At 39.2% G+C, this 16,856-nt stretch overlaps 1 protein-coding gene across 2 annotated transcripts; it reads right to left on the reverse strand.

Moving 5' to 3' along the window:
• Positions 1-3,642: 3,642 nt before the first annotated feature.
• On the reverse strand, positions 3,643-8,326 carry PAGE4 (PAGE family member 4). 2 transcript variants are annotated; one of them, XM_025372734.1, is made up of 5 exons: positions 8,290-8,326; positions 7,088-7,195; positions 6,507-6,594; positions 4,947-5,072; positions 3,643-3,770 (listed from the first exon to the last, which is right to left on the reverse strand). In XM_025372734.1, the coding sequence occupies exons 2-5, from the start codon at positions 7,163-7,165 to the stop codon at positions 3,754-3,756; spliced, it is 309 nt and encodes a 102-aa protein (XP_025228519.1). In that variant the 5' UTR covers positions 7,166-7,195; positions 8,290-8,326; the 3' UTR covers positions 3,643-3,753. The 2 variants fall into 2 exon arrangements, with proteins under 2 accessions (XP_025228519.1, XP_025228518.1); XM_025372733.1 differs by lacking the exon at positions 8,290-8,326 and adding an exon at positions 8,227-8,283.
• Positions 8,327-16,856: the final 8,530 nt, after the last annotated feature.

Below are 16,856 nucleotides of genomic sequence, written 5' to 3' on the forward strand. Positions count from 1 at the left end.
ATAGAAGTCTTGGGAGGGAGGAATTATCTGCATTTTACAAGCAATAAAGCTAAGACTCAAAGAGGATCATCTACATGTTATTATACAAAGCTTTTCAGAAGTAGAACCAAAAGCCAACTCAGTTCTTTTGATCCCCATCCAGGGTACTGTCCACCGCACTTCAGCAAAGGCTTCCAGGATAGTACCTTGTGCCTGACACAATGGTCGTGGAGTACAAGCTTTGTATCCCCTTTTACAGCTCTGATCTTCCTCCCTTATTCTTTCCATCTTCCATGCAGGCTTCCCCCAGCCACTACAGGGCTGGGGGCCGAGCGGGTGCCAAGTCCAGAAATGTTTCTGAGGCTGTGAAATGTCCCCTCCAAGGAGCCTGCCTGAGGAGCACAGGCAGAAGATGTGACAGGCCATCATTTCGGCAGCTGAGCCTGCCTCCAGCCCCGTCCCAGTCTCCCCTCCCACCCCAGGTCCTACCCTTCCCGGAAAAGGATGAAGCTCCAGCTGCAGTTCTGGGGAGGCCTGGACCCCAGCTCCGGAGGGGCTGTGGTTCCCAAGGCTGCTGGGCCTGGAGAGGCGCGTCTCTGGCCCATCTTATCAGCGCTCTGCAGGGTCTGGGCCTGCTCCTTGTCTCCTGGGCTCCTAAGGCCATGGGTGGGTTGATGGTTCGGCAGCCGGCCTCCTGGCCCAGCAGATGCTGAGCAGCCTGGGGGCACAATCCAGCTCTTCTCTCCAAGGCCAGCTGGAGGGATGAGGCACGACAAGGCCATCTCTACAGCTGGCACCTCCCCTTCAGCTGAGAGGGGGCCTAAACTACAGGACACAGTCCCAAGACCCTTAAGCCCTGGCAATGTCCTGGGGTGGGCAGCAGGTGGAAGTGGAAAGAAGCCTGTGGAGCTACCAGCAGGGAGAGGGGATCAGACATGGGGCTGAAGGGCCTCTGGGAGCCCCTGTGCCAAGGGGCTGCTGGCACTGGGCAACAGCACCCCAAATCCCACGAGGAGTGTGCCCAGAGCAAGTGGCTCAGACCTTGGGCATGGCTCAAGGATGTCGGTTTGTAGCTGCTGGTCCCAGACAGTGCAGCCCAGGGCAGGCATCAGGACATGGGCCGGAGGAGAAAGAGTGTTCTAGGAAGAGTCCAGTCCCCGAGTGCTGGTGGTGGCTGGCCACAGCCTAGTGCACGCTGTCTGGCTTGTACAGCTGTGCTGCCTGACTGTACATACCCTAGCAACATTCTCCTTGCTCAGCACTGGACGTCATCTCTCCACCTGGCCCCTTCCTCCAGGGAGGGAACGGGGAGGCTTCCTAGGGTTAGTAGCAGGAGTTGGTCCTCAGGAATCAGGAGCCCTTGAAAGGAGGATGCCTGGTTTCCATACAACTGAGGGTCGCCCTGGGCCCTACCCTTCCTGAGTTTGAAGCACTCCAGCATCCTTTCAATAAAAGTCTGCCCTTTGCTCTAAAACTAGTTTCTAGCTGTCATGACTCACTTAGTTTATGAGGCCCTTCCCTTCCATCTACCACCTCTCTCTTACCCCCAGGTGACACATGTAGAAACTAAAAATGATGTCCAGGTTGTATTAGATTTCCTTGCATACCCACAGCAGTTCGAATACCTGGTGATGGACTGGGAGGAGTAAAACCTTCCACCAGGAACCCTCCAGCAGGTCTACTCCACATCCCCTCTTCAGGGTAAGAATCAGTGCTAGGATACCTTAAAGGCAGACAAAGCCAAGTGATTCGTTTGCCAGTAGCGAAGAGCCCCACCTCCTTATTGCTTTTTGTCTGCTTATTCTCTCAGTTACCAATCTCTTTTCGTATTCTGCCAATTTTCCCATCATATTTTGAAGCCACATTAGGCTCGTATTTAAAATCAAATCTTGCTAGTGAATTGATCCTTTTCTCTGTGAAATACTTTATTCCTAGTAATGCTCATTTGCCTTAAAGCCTATTTTAATTATTTTATGCAGAATATCTTTTGTCCATCCTTTTACTTTCAACTTCTGTAAATTTTTATGTTTTGGATGTATCTTTTGTAAACAGCTATTGTCAGTTATCTATACTGTGTAACACAACAGCAGCTAGAAAGTGTTCAAATGTTTGGAAGAAATACACTTCTAAGTAATCTATCATTCAAATAAATAATGTGAATTAGAAAATATTGAGTTGAATAACAAAAATACTAAATATAATCTGTGGACTGCAGCTAAAGCCTTCATTAGAAAGAAAGTTATGAAGTATACATTAAAAAGAAGACTGAAAATTAATGAACTAAACATCTATCTCAAGGAGTTAAAAACAACAAATTAAACACAAAGTAAAAAAATAAACATGGGAGCCAAAATTAGCAAAATATAAAACAAAAATAGGATAGCCAAAAGTTAGTTTATTTTGAAAAGACCCTGACATTGATCAAGAATACAAGAGAGAAGGCATAAATTATCAGTTTTATGAATGAAAACAGGCATTAAGAGGATAAGGAGAGGATACTATGGACTATTTTGTATAACAAAAATTTAGATAATATGGACAAAATCCTAGAAAAATAAAACCCAAAGTGAAGAAATAGAAAATTGAAATAGTCCTAATGTGACTAAAGGTATTGATTCAATTTTAAGCTTCCCTACAAAGAGAACTCTAGGTAGAGATAGCTTCACTGGCAAATTCTATCAAACATTTAAGAAAGGATTCCAATGTTAGCTGAACTACATGAGAAAAATAAAAGGAGAATATACATCCTAACTCATATTACAAAGCCAGAATACCCTTGATACCAAGGCCTGAATGGAGTGAGTATTAAAAATTTATAGGTCAAGCTCATGAACAAAAGTGCAAAAATCCTAAACAAAACATTAGGAAAAGGAACCAGTAATACATAAAAGGACAATATATGGCAAATTAAATTGGGCTTATTCTAGGAATGCTGTATTAACAGCTTAATGGAGAAATATCATACACCTCAATAGATGCAGATCAAGTGTTTGATAAAATTCAACATATATTCATGGTAAGCATAGTAAGTACTCTTAGAAAACTAAGAATTTTTTTTGAAAAGTCCTTAATCTAATACAGGTTAAGTATACCATCCCTGAAGTGCTGTTTCAGATTTTGGAATACTTGCATCATACTTACTGGTTAAACATCCATAATCTGAAAATCTGAAATCTGAAATGAGCACTTCCTTTAAGCATCACAGAGGCACTCAAAAAGTTTCAGATTTTGGAGGACTTCGTATTAGGTATACTCAACCTGTAGAAGGACTCTACATATATTTTTAAAACCTATCATAGTGAAACGTTGAAAGTTTTCCTCTTGACATCAGGAATATAACAAGAATTCACATCATCATCACTTCTAATCAACATTGTACTGGAGGGGTCTGGCCAGTGTCATAAGGACAAGAAATGAAAGTATAAAGCCTCAAAAGGAAAAAACAGAATTATCATTATTTACATGTGGTATGATTGTGTGTGGAGAAAATCCAAAAGGATGTAGGGATAAACCAACAGAATAAGCAAGTTTAGCAACGTTGCCCAACACAAAATCAGTATACAAAAATATATACCAGCTCTAAACAGAACACAAGGATTTTTTAAAGATACCATTTACAATAGTTATCAATTTTCTAGGAATAAATTTTACAAAAGACACGCATGACTTCTTCAGAGAAAATTCAAACTTTATTGAGAGAATTTTCAAATTGTCAGTCACATTTTCAATGTGACATCAGCCATGTGTGTAGCTTCAGATTGTCTTCTTTTTAACTTATGGTTGCCCATCTCCTAAAATACAAACATAACATTTGAGTTCATTACTTAGCAGAACTTTACTGAGATGATATTAAAAGCACACAAACAACACTAGTTTTGGTTTTTTAAGATGAAATGAAAACCAGAACCCTAACCACTGCATAGACTTCTATGCTAATGTACATTTTCAGGCATATGTGTACTAATTCTTAAAATTCATCACTCTAGTGGTATGAGGAAACAAAGACTTCTCAAGCCAGAACAGATTAAATGCTATGAGCCCATTTAAAGATAATTTTAAGTGGAGGGCAAAAACAGCCACTGATTTCAGTTTTGTTTTGTTTTGATTTTTTAATCAAACAAAAACTCCAGGAAGCAAAAAACAAGCAAGCAAACACAGTGTCACTCAAATGTATTGACTAAAAACACTCTACTAATTATATATTAGCTAAGGAATTGTTTAGCTGACTAAAGAGAGGTCAAAGAATGCCATTCCATTTGGTTTGTCTCTTTTGTGCAAAAGTGCAAAAATAATTCATTGATCTAGTTAAATCTTTATGTGGACTCTTTATACCAGAGTGGCCATTTGTCTACCTGTTAACCTGATGTATTCCTTTCCCTCTCAAAAGTGTCCTGATTTAGATGATAAAAATTATATGGTTGGAGGCCAGATATGCCTGTTAAAAAAAAAAAATACGTAGTCTTACTGGTTTATTTAAGCTACTACCATATAGATGACATTAAAATGTGAGGGAAAATGCTACTGTTTCTCAGTCTAGCTCGCAATTTGTAAAAAAACAACAAACCAACTTGGAAAATTCAAAACATACAGATCTATCTTACTTGTTAGTGCCTAAAAGCGATTTGTGATAAACAATTCTGGCAAAAATTTTTTTAAAGCAACACTATGTGTCATTTAGATACCCAATTGCCCCTGGGGTATGTTAAGTAATATATATGCTTTTTAAAGTGTTTGATCACTTGCCTTGAGTTTTGGAAGATTTCTACTCCAAAGTAATAATACTTTCATATTTTATAATTCAACAACATGGCTTTGACCTAATTCATTTTTTCCCTGACACTGTCTTTGAATCAAGTATTTGGTGTCTGAACTACCTTTCAAATAATATTTGTATGTGAGACTTGTTATTAAAGTATATTATAGAAAAAGAGTAACCCCATGACTTCCATTCTGAATGAATAACGTACCTGCTTCTTTAGTCTTAGCACGCTCTGGATTAGGTGGAGTCTTCTCTTTTACATCAGAGCCATCTCCACGCTCATTCCCAGTGTTTTCCAGATCCATTTCCTGGCAATCACCTTCCACTTTACGTTCTCATATAAATAAAAAAATTATTGATATAAGTAAGCAGTAAACTATAAATTAATGTTATTAAATAAAGCTCTGTAGGCTTGTATTCTAACAAATGTGAGGCATGAGTGCAATGGGCGTTGGAATTTTCTGCTAGAAAATGGGGAAGAATATTATCTCTACTAGGAAGTTTTTTTTCCTACGACTGTTTAAGACAACTTAGTTGTCACTTTCACGATCTGCATATACTTCTGTTACTGTAAATCACTCATTAGAGTAGTATTTATTTACATGAATTTCCCTGATTAGATTGCAAGCTCAAGGAAGAAATCATTCTCTCATTTATATCCTCAGTACTTAGTACATTTCCCGGCACCTAGTAAGCCCCAGTAAATGAATGAAAAAACATTAACATAAGACAAACCCAAATTAAAGAACATTTTACAAAACAACTGGTTTGGATTCTAGTTGTCAATGTCATGATAGGCAAAGAAAGACTGAGGAACACTTCCAGATTAAAGAAGACCAGAGAGATATGACAACTAAATACAATGAGTAGTCTTGGATTAGATCCTGGATCAGGAAAAAAATCCTATAAAGGACATTCCTAGGCCAACTGACAAAACTGCAATAGACTATATGTTAGATGTTTTCTCAAGGCCAATTTTCCTGAATTTGATAATTGTTCTGAGGTTATTTAAGTGATTATTCATATTTTTAGCAGATACATACTGAATTACTTACAGAGTAAATAGTTGTGGTATTTGAAACTTACTCTCAAGTGGTTCAGCAATAAAATATTAATATGGCAAAAACGGGGAGATAAGTGGCAAAATGTTATAGCAATTGGTGAATCAAGGTGAAGAATAAACAGAAGTTCACTGTACTTAGATAACTTTTCCTTACATTTTAAATCCTTTCTAAGTAAAAAGTTAAAAAATGAATATATGACAAATAGATAATGGTTCAGAAAGACAAAAGTATTGAAGACTTTTAACGGTAACTAAAAGGATTTCACATTTTTATTTCTCTGAATTATGACATTTTCTAAAAATTGCTGTGTAAGAGCTAACCATAACATATCTAGGTTTGCTCAAACTTTTAATGCAATGACGTATGCCCAGAAAAATAATATCCCAATAAAACCAAGTTTAACTCATGAAACAGTTTACAATTTTTTCTAAATTTAATGTAGTTTCCTTTTGTTTGCTAATATAGAGTTTGGCAAGGATTGTATTTTCCAAGTATGCCAAAGAACTCTTAAGATATAAGATAAGTAAAATGCCAAAGAGAAAATTTATCACAAGAAGGACTACGGCAGCTGAAAACTACATTATTCCCTTACGAAGGATTACCTTACAGGTTTCCAGCCAATTTTTAGGGGATGGTTTATTTATTCCTGTTACTAGTATAACATCATACATGAAATACAAAATGCTCCTCCATGCCCTTCTCACCTTCAATCGGAGGTGTTCTTTCTCTCTCTCGTCCAGGTTCAATATCCTGATTGTCAGTTGGTGGTTCCTCTTGCTGAGATTCACCGGGCTTTTGAGACATGGGGGGAGAGTAGATGCAAATCGAATATTGTTATTAACACCATGGCAATAGGAGTCACAAATATACATACTATGTGAAGATAGCTAGTCACAAATAAATCTGAAGAGGTTTTTCCTAGCCTCTCTATAAGCATTCTTAAGAAAAGTTATTCTTCATATATAGAAAATACTTTAAGGAGTTATCTGCAAGGACCGATAATTCTGAAACCCATCTTCATCTTCTTTGGGCTGTATTATTTATTAATAAGCATGATAGGAAAGTCATAAGGACTATTTCCAGACTCCTAACAACATACATATGCAGACAATATCAGAAAATAGGTCTCCTTGCTCAATATCTCATTAATGTGATTTAGTTTGCAACTATTTTCAGCAGGGAAGTCCTTTATATAACAGATCTATATTGGTTCAACAATGTTTTCGATTTTCTTTCAGAAAAATACATTTCTGCCAATGGAAATAAGATACTGAAAGGTACTCACAGCCACGAATGCAAACACATCGGGAGCCTCCTGACCATCTCCTCTTCCTCTGGATCTTGATCTCACTCTTGCACTCATCGCTCCAACTAGAAGATCGTGAACTGAAGACTGCAATAAAAAGGAGTAATTATACTCGACTCTTTCCATGGCCATCTGCTGATTGTAATTTTTTTTTTAATTTTGTGAGATTTCCATAATAGGTCCTGAGTTAATAATAACTACGCCTGGTTTCCAATCACATCAAATAAATCTATCTGCAAACTGCTTTGTTTCTTCCACAGCCAACTTGGCAGAGAAGTGATCTTCAAGTCCTAGATCAAAACATGGGGTCTTTCCTAAAGAGACTTAATTTCATAACTGAATTCCATTACGAAGAGATTTTTTAATATTCAGCCACCCCAGGTCCCCTCCTCCCCAGGTCCCCACTGTCCTCTGTCGGCAGTTTCAAGCTCCTCTGGGACTCAAAGATACCTCAAAAAGTACCCCCAAGTTTCACTCCATCTGATCCCTCTCCCCTCCGTGGCCCAACTTCCTCCCTCGCCGCAGCCCTGCCACAACCACAAGGTCATGGCGGTGCCACCGCCTGTGGGGCCCTTCCTTCACCGAGGCCACGGACTGTGCTGCCCGACCCGCCTGAAGCCCACCAGCTCCTCCTCACACTTAAACTCCCAGGAGGAACGATCGGTGGACCCACCCATTGAGTCTCAGTCTCAGGTGAAAGAGTCCCGACAACTGGAATGCAAACAACACCCTCACAGCTCCGCGGCAGTTCACCTCGTGGGTGAAGGGGCTGATGGGAAGACCCCCAGTGAATATGCACACTGAGGCGGGCGCTGTCAAGCGCGGGCCGTCCCACCCTTTCCCTGGTCCCCACTGAGGACTCCGGCATCCGTCCTCTATGGGCAGTTTCATATGCCTCCAGGACTCAGATAGTGTCCCGCTCCAAAACTCACACCATCTTGGCTGACCCTCCTCCCCTTCATGGCCCTCCTTCCTCCCCTGTCCCTGCCCCGCCGCATAGCTGCCTGCTAGGAGAAGGATGAAGACCTCAAGGCCCTTCCTTCTCTGAGGCCAGGGACCACAGTGCCCGACCCACCAGAAGCCCACCGGCTCATTCATTCACACCTGTTCTCACTTACACTTGACTGGAGTCAGCAGAGAGCCTGGCGAAGAATGAAGAAGGGAAGAGAAGTGGCACCTACCTACTTCTGCCTCCTTGTTTAGACCTCAGCACTGTCAATCCCACCAGCCAATCCCAAACATGGGGGAGTGTCACGTGGGTTGTCTTTCCAGCCCTCTCCCGCATCCTAGAGGCTCTGTGCCACCTGGAGGAAGGGCCTGCTCGGTGCTGGGAAGGGCTTGTCTCTGGCTTCTGGCCCCTCTTGCAAAATGTTCTGTCCTGGATCTAGGAATGTTCCCAGCTCTGCATTTCACCTGCAAATTTACCCTTTAATTTTTTCTCAGTGCTGCTGCCTTAGTGGCCCTCAAGAGGGTATTCAGTCTTCCCAGAGATGTGTGAAAGCTTAGGTTCTCAGAGAGTACAAAGCCATTTTAAGCATGATAGGAATCCAGAAAAAAATGTAAAGAAGAAGGATGATAAACCCACATACATAAATAAGCCTAAACATTTGCACAAAAATCCGGGCCAGGTGCAGCAGCTCATGCCTGTAATCCTAGCACTTTGGGATGCTGAGGCGGGTGGATTGCTTGAGCCCAGGAGTTCGAGACCATCCTGGGCAACATGGCAAGACCCTGCCTCTACAAAAAATACAAAAATTAGCTGGGCATGGTGGTGCCCACCTGCAGTCCCAGCGACTTGAGAGGCTGAGGTGGGAGGATAGCTTGAGCCCAAGAGGTTGGGGTTGCAGTGAGCCAAGATCACACCACTACACTCCAGCTTGGGCTACAGAGCAAGATCCTGTCTCAAAAAATAAAAAATCCTGTGACCCAGCATTTCTACTTCTAGGACTTTAATGTTAAGGAAACTGTCTTGAATGTTGACAAATATTCTTTGCTTGGCCAAACTTTTAAGTCAGGCTTCTGAAACTTCTCCTAGAACCATCTGTGCATTTCCTTGTAAAACCCAGTTTTAGCAAAGAGCCCTGCTAAGTCAATGTGGCATGAACCCTCCATCCTCAATATCTAATCATACTTGCTATCTCATGGGGTTCTTCATCTTCCACCATCCCCCAGGTGATGTCTGATTTCCCTTGGCCTGTCTTCAGCAAGAATCCTGCTAGGTGGGTTTAGCCAGAATCCCCCTTACCCCTGATGTTTCCTCTTAGTAATTTTCCACCCACAGACCGTCATACTGCTCCTTTGCTATACATTCCCACTGGCCTGTGCTGTATTCAGTATTGAGCCCAATCTCTCTCCCCTACTGCAAGATCCCATTGCAATGGTCCCTATACCCATCACCACGGTCCTAAATAAGGTTTTCCTTACTGTGCTTTAACAACTACCACTGAATTTTTTTTTTCTTTAATCATGTGAACAAAAATTTGGATACATGGGACTTCCAAAACAGCTTAATTTATAATAGCATGGTCGTGGACTTGCTATATAAGTAAACTATGGCACACTTGAAAATGAAATATGAGTGACTACCAAAACCCATGCTGAATAATATTTCCTGTAATAGTGGTGTGGTGCCGTTCACTTTAAGTCATTAACTTGAAACATCTGGTTATGTAGCACTGTGTATGTACAACATGATCTCAAAAGAAAAGAGAGGTTCAATAGAGCTACCACAACACCAGCCTTCCTCTCAGACAGTAAGTGTGCTTTGTTCTTGTGCAACCAGCATGTTCTGGGACTCCAAAGATATATGGTTCTCCGAGGGGAACCCAGCAGATAAAATGCAGTGCTAGAGGACATAGGTCTCCTGCACCTGGTGCACGTCAAAGAGCTTCACCATTGCCTAGGTGGTCTGATCCTCTGCTGTCAGAGAAGGTGTGGGGGGTTGGGGGTAGGAGGACAGAAGCCCACTGTTACTGCTTTGGGCAAAAGTTAGATGGGTGCCTGCAGGACAGAAAGGAGCTTGCCCTGCACATCCCTGTCCACCCCCTCCCGCCCCCGCTAAGCCCCCGGGGGAAAAATATCCTTTCCGTCCTTGCATGCCTGGACCTGGACAATTCTCGGACTCTGCAGGTTACCCTTAAAGAAGTGCACATTCTTTGAGAGTTAGAAAGATCCCCCATGGCAGAAGTAGAATTGCCAGATCTCCCTCTCCTTTTCTCCCTCTCTCCTACAGATAAGATGTAGAGTCAATACAGAGCCAAGTGTGAAGAATATATAATTCTTCCTTGATCTCGCCAATCAGAGACAATCACTTTTTATATCTAAGCAGGAGCTGCTCCTACTACTCAGATCTTTATGTGGATTAAACAAAGATTTATTGAGAGACTGAGATCTCACACTCTGCAATCAGCATAAACTGTGGGCTCTAGTCTCAGCCTCCTGTTTCTCCTCAGGTAAAGTGCTTTCACTAGCTCTTAGGTGTTTCCTGTTATCACCTGGAAAGGCTATCTGCAGTCTGCTGCCTCCCTGACCTTGGTGCCTGACGGTTGGCAGCTGCTGTGTTCTCTGCATAGGATCAAGTTTCTCTAGGATGCTGTGAAGGAGTGAGAGGACAGGTAAGGCCTTTTCTGTGTGAGAGCTTAGATCTGAACTGAAAAGGAAATCCTTGAGCACCATGAGCCTTCCCAGAGAACCTCATCCTCAGGCAACATTAGTGCGAAGCAAGCACTCTGATCAAGGATATGTAGGTGATCCCAAGCCCCTGTTTGTATCAGTGTGGTGATTATAGATGTCACTTTCATTGTATTCATTTTCTGTCACAGGTGATATCTGCTCCTTACAAATAATCCAATCACTAAAAATTGACTAATCCTACTGTTTTCTGCTATTTGATGGAAGAAAACACCACACTACTATTTGAATTTGCACTTTTGATAAATAATATGTTTGAACATTGTTATTCAAGTAATTCATGCTCATAAACAATCCACAAAATCAGAAAGAGGAGAATTAAGAAACAACTCTGGAGTTCCAGCATTCATTAAAAACCTCTCTTCTATTTGTCATTTTAGCGCATGTGTTTTCATATATTTATCATTTTAGATGATCATTCATGCTGCAGCAAACATCCTCATGGATCATTTTCTGTCCACTTCCTTAAACATTTCTTCATGAAAAAAAAATCCTACATGAAAAAATAAGGGCTCAAGAGTATGTACAACTTGTCTAATGTAACACCCTCTGGCAAGGTATGCCTGGAATTAAATCTGTATCTTTCCGATTCTGGTTTAAGCCTGAATCATAAACATAAACATGTATGCTTCTTCATCTTGTGCTACCCCATGGATCCAGTAGTTCCTTTGAATCCCTCAGCTCAAGGAGAAGCTTAGCAACCCCATGAGCACCATCCATGAGAGGTGATGTGGTATAGGTGCCCACATGTGCAGAATGCAGGACTGGCAGAAGAAACATCATGTGCTAAGTCTTGGAAGCATGCTTGCAGACTGCAGAGGCCACTGGAGCTGAAGACTGAGGCTGTGGGTCAGAGGAGGATCTTTCCTCTGGTGTCCTTTTACCTACTGTATGCCACAATAAGTGCATGAATATAAATATTATGAATATAAATATTTTGTGAGATGATTTTTCTAAACACTGACTGGTAAACATGAAGGCAATTTTCATGATTGCAAAGGAGAGTTCCCGGAAATCTCGACATGGGTTGACAAAGTATGTTATTTTAAACTGTTACTCCAACTACCTGTGAACTCCTTCAAATACTACTCATGCCCATTCAGTTGCTGCACACATTCTCACATCTATTCAGATAGCTATAACTTAGCGTCAGCATTTCCGAGTAGTTCACCTGAAGCAAGTGGAGAGGAAGGGAGATTCTGTCCTTGAGAGTTCCACCATCAGAAGGAGAAGCCCTTGTTTCCCATTCTCCTTATATAGAAACCTCCAGGTTCACCTTTCTGTGCCAACTGAGCCCCATTTTATAGTTGTGCTTGTCACTTCAGTCTTCACTGATGGTGTGCAGGCCTCTCACTTGTGCTAGAAAGCTCATCTGGCTTTGGACTTCTTTCTCTTGGGCAAGCCTTCTCTTACGCACGTATCCCCTCATAGGTAATTAGTGAGGGTTCGTTGGTCACGCTGGCCTTCGCTGGTTGTTATGTCTCTACCCGGATACCTTTCCCAAAAATCAGTTGTTTGTATAGGTGTGAGTTTGTTTCTGTACTCTCTGTGCTGTGCTAACCTACTTGTTTATCTTTAGGCCAATGTCACACTACTGTGATACAGTTTTGTAGTAACTCTTGAAATCCTACTTTGACTAATCTTGGTCCTTTGCATTTCCATATGAATTATAGAATCAGCTTGTCAATTTCTACCCCCCAAAAAAACCTTCAGTAATTTTGATTGAGAATGCACCAAATTTATAGATCAATTTGGGGAGAATTGACATCTTAACAATATCGAGTCTTCAGACCCGTGAACAAGATATATCTCTTCATTTATGTAGGTCTTTTTTTCTTTTGTGTGTGTGTGTGTGTGTTTTTCAATTATGCAGGTCTTAATTTCTCTCAGAAATATTTTGTAGTTTTCAATGTACAGATTTTTCATATCTTTTTTCAAGTTTATCCCTTGTTTTTCATGTTTTATGATATTGTAAATGGTATTGTTTTTATGTCAATTTTATTGTTTGTTGCTAGTGGACATAAACACAACTTATTCTTTATATCGAGCTTGTATCATGCAATTTTGCTAAACTCACTTGTTGGTTTTAGTAGCTTTTCATTGTTTTAATTAGATTCTATCATGTTTCCTATGTAAACAATTGTGTTATTTGTGAATAGACGATTTTACTTCATTCCTAATCTGCACGCATTTTACTTACGTTTGTTCCCTGACTACACTACCTAGAACCTCCATTACAATGTTGAATACAAGTGGGAAAAGTGGAAATCTCTGTCTTGTTCCTGATCATAGGGCAAAAGTTTTCAACATTCTGCATCTATTAAAATAATTATATTTTTTTCTTTTTTAGCTATTAATATGGTGAATTTTATTGATTCATTTTCAAGTATTAAAACAGCCTGCATTCCTGAAATAAATTCCATTCAGTCATGATGTATTATTCTTTTAATGTATTGCTGGATTTAATTTGTTCAAATATTGTTTAGAATTTTTGCATGTATATTTATCATGGATATTGATTTATACTTTCCTTTTCTATTAATATATTTGTCCAATTTTGGAGTCAAGAAATTCTGGCCTCATAGAATAAGCAGGAAAGTATTCTTTCCTCCTCAATATTTTGGAAGATTTTGCATAGAATAGGTATTATTTCTTCCTTAATTATTTGGTAGAATTCTTCAGTGGTGCCATCTAGGCTTCGAGTTTTCTTCATGGGAACATTTTTAGCTATGATTTTAATTTCTTTAAAGGGTTATTCAGATAAAGGGTATTCAGGTTATCTATTTCCTCCTGAGTGAGCCTTGGTGGTTTATGTCTTTCAGATTATTGTCTATTGTATCCTTGCTGATTTTCTGCCAACATGTTCTATCAATTATTGAGAAAGAAATATTGTAATCTCAGACTGTAATTGTAGATTTGTGTATTTCTCGTCATGTATTTTGTGACTCTGTTATTAGATGCATAAATATTTGGGGTTCTTACGATTGTCACTAACATAAATGTAAGAATCCTTAACAAAATATTAGCAAATTGAATCTAACAATAAGAATAATACAGCACAACCATAGGAAGTTTATTCCAGGAATGCAATGTGAATTCAATATTCAATAATCAATCAATTTAATCTTTGGTATTAACAGTCTAAAGAAGAAAATCATATGATAATATCAATTGATGCAGAAGCATTTGACAAAATACAGCATCCATTCATGATTAAAAACTCTCAGTGAAGTAGAACTAGAAGGAAATTTTCTCAATTTGTAAAGAGATCTGCAAAAAACCGACAGCTAACATTGTATTTGATGGTGAAGGACTGAATGCTTTCCTCCAAAGATCAGAAACAAGACAAAGATTTCTATTCTAACCACATCTGTTCAACATCATGCTGGGAGTCTTAGCCAGCATAATCAGGCAAGAAAAAAGAAATATAAGGCATTCAGATTGGAAAGGAAGAAGTAAAAATTATCCTATTTGCAGACAACATAATTGACCACATAGAAAATTCCAAGAAATCTACCAAAAAAAAAAAAAAAAAAAAAACCCTTCTTAGAACCAACAAGTAACTTTACCAAGGCAGCAATATACAAGGTCATCACACAAAAATCAATTGGATTTCTATACATTAACAACATACAGTTGGGGCCAGGCATGGTGGCTCAAGTCTGTAATCCCAGCACTTTAGGCGGCTGAGGCAGGCAAATCACTTGAGGCCAGGAGTCCAAGACCAGCGTGGCCAACATGGTGAAACGCCCATCTCCACTAAAAATACAAAAATTAGCCAGGTATGGTGGTGTGCACCTGTAGTTCTAGCTTCTTCGAAGGCTGAGGCAGGAGAATTGCTTGAACCCAGGAAGCGGAGGTTGCAATGAGCCAAGATAGTGCCACACTGCACCCCAGTCTGGGTGACAAAGTGAGCCTCTGTCTCAAAAAAGCAAACAAATAAAAACAACATACAGTTTGAAACTGAAATTAAGAAAACATTTACAGTCAAAACATTGATGTGCCTAGATATAAATCTCACAAAATATGTACAGGATCTGTGTGCTGAAAACTATAAGACACTGATCAAAAAAGTCAAAGAGGACCTAAGTAAGTGGAAATACATGCTATGTTCATGATTTGAAAACCCAACATAGTAAAGACAAATTGATATATAGATTTAACACAATACTAATCAAAATCCTAGGAGGACTTCTTGTACATATAAGACAGGCTGATTCAAAAATTTATAAGGAAAAGCAAATGAATTAGAATGGCTAATGCAATTTTGAAGAAGAGGAAGAAAGTTGGAGGAATCTTACTAACTGGTTTTGAAGCATGCTTGCCCGTAATTTTTAGACTGCCCCTCAATTTGAGTTTAATAGAGTCTCATGATTGGACTAAGATAATGGATTTTGGGGAAGAATACTGTTGGGGTAAAGTACCCTTCTCATCACATCATATCAGAGGGTATATGATATAAACATGAATTCTTACTGGTGACATTAACCTTCATCACTTGATTTAGATGATGTATGTCAAGTTTCTCCACTATAAAATTACTATTTTCCCCCTTTCATATTCTATTCATTAGAAGTGTATCACTAAGTCTAGCTCACACCCAAAGGGAAGAGAGTTAAGCTCCACCTCCTGGGGGGAAGAATATAAAAAAATTTGTGGATATATGTTAAAATCTCTACAGTAACTAATGCATATTTGAGGGGAAATACTTTGAGGCAATACAAGTAACCTTTTTCTTCTTAAAGTGTAGGCGTCTAATTTTAGTATTAATCCATGGACCTTACTTAGAGCAATTATCACTGTGCTGTTCTAATAATGATTTTCTATTTCATTCATTCCTTCTACATTTATTGTTTGGAATTATTCCATAAGAAAGATCTGTCCCTTTTCCATTTATTTACTTATTAAATTGCTCATTTATATCAGTATGGACTCATGGATTCCTTTTTATTTTTTAAGTTCTATTCCAATACACTTGCCATGTGTTTCGTGACTCAAATTGTTCTAGCTCAGATATTGGGACCTCTTTCAGATTGGTTGTTACACACTTTTGATATCACATTCATCTTTTTTGTTTTTGTTTTTTAGCTTTTGTTTACTTCCTGGCACTGCATGATAAGCCAAGTTCACCTGCTCTAGAATCAACCTTTTCTCCAGGTTTCTGGCTTCCTTGTATTAAGAAATGGTATTTAGAAACTAAGATCTGTACACTGAACAATATGATTTTTTAAATTATTATAAAGTAACAGTAATCAAGGCACATCGATCAATCAAAAAGAAAAGGATCCAGAGATTGGCCTACACAGGTATGGCCAGTTGGTTTTTGACAAAGGTGCCAAAGCAGTTCTACAGATAAAGGATAGTATCTTCAGTAAATGGTATGAGGAAAATTGAATGGTCATATGCAATGAAAATTAACCACTATTAAACCTCACACCATATATAAAAGTTAACACAAAATGGGTCATATATCTAAATATAAAATGTAAAACTATAAAACTTTTCAAGAAAGTTTTATAAAAAGAGACTTTGAGTTTATCAATGAATTCTTAGACATGACACCAAAAGCACAATTCATGAAAGAAAAAAATTGATAAATCAGACTTCATAAAAATTTGATACTTTTGCTTTGTGCTCTTAAAACTGTTAATAGAATTAAAAGAAAAGCTTCTCTAAATGCAATGTGATATCCTGGAACATTAAAAGGGTATTAGTGGAAAAATTAATGAAATCCAAATAAAGTTTATCATTTAGTTAGTAGTATATTGCCAATGTTAACCTCTTAGTTTTGACAAATGTACTGTGGTTATATTAGATGTTAACATTAGGTGAATCTGAGTGAAAAGTATATGAGAAGTTTCTGTATTAGCTTTGCAACTGTTCTATAAATCATTTCAAAATAAAAATGGGTATTAAACAAACAAAAAAAATGTAGCCAAACCTAATAATAAAACAATTAGAGCTACTGCACTTGAAGCCAGAGAGGAGCAGTCAGAGGCTCATCATCTCTATCCCCGCACTCCCAATTTCTTAGGTAGCCTCTGGGAATCCTCTACAG

This window comes from Theropithecus gelada, chromosome X (assembly GCF_003255815.1).
Source record: "Theropithecus gelada isolate Dixy chromosome X, Tgel_1.0, whole genome shotgun sequence".
NCBI classification, from domain to species: domain Eukaryota; kingdom Metazoa; phylum Chordata; class Mammalia; order Primates; family Cercopithecidae; genus Theropithecus; species Theropithecus gelada.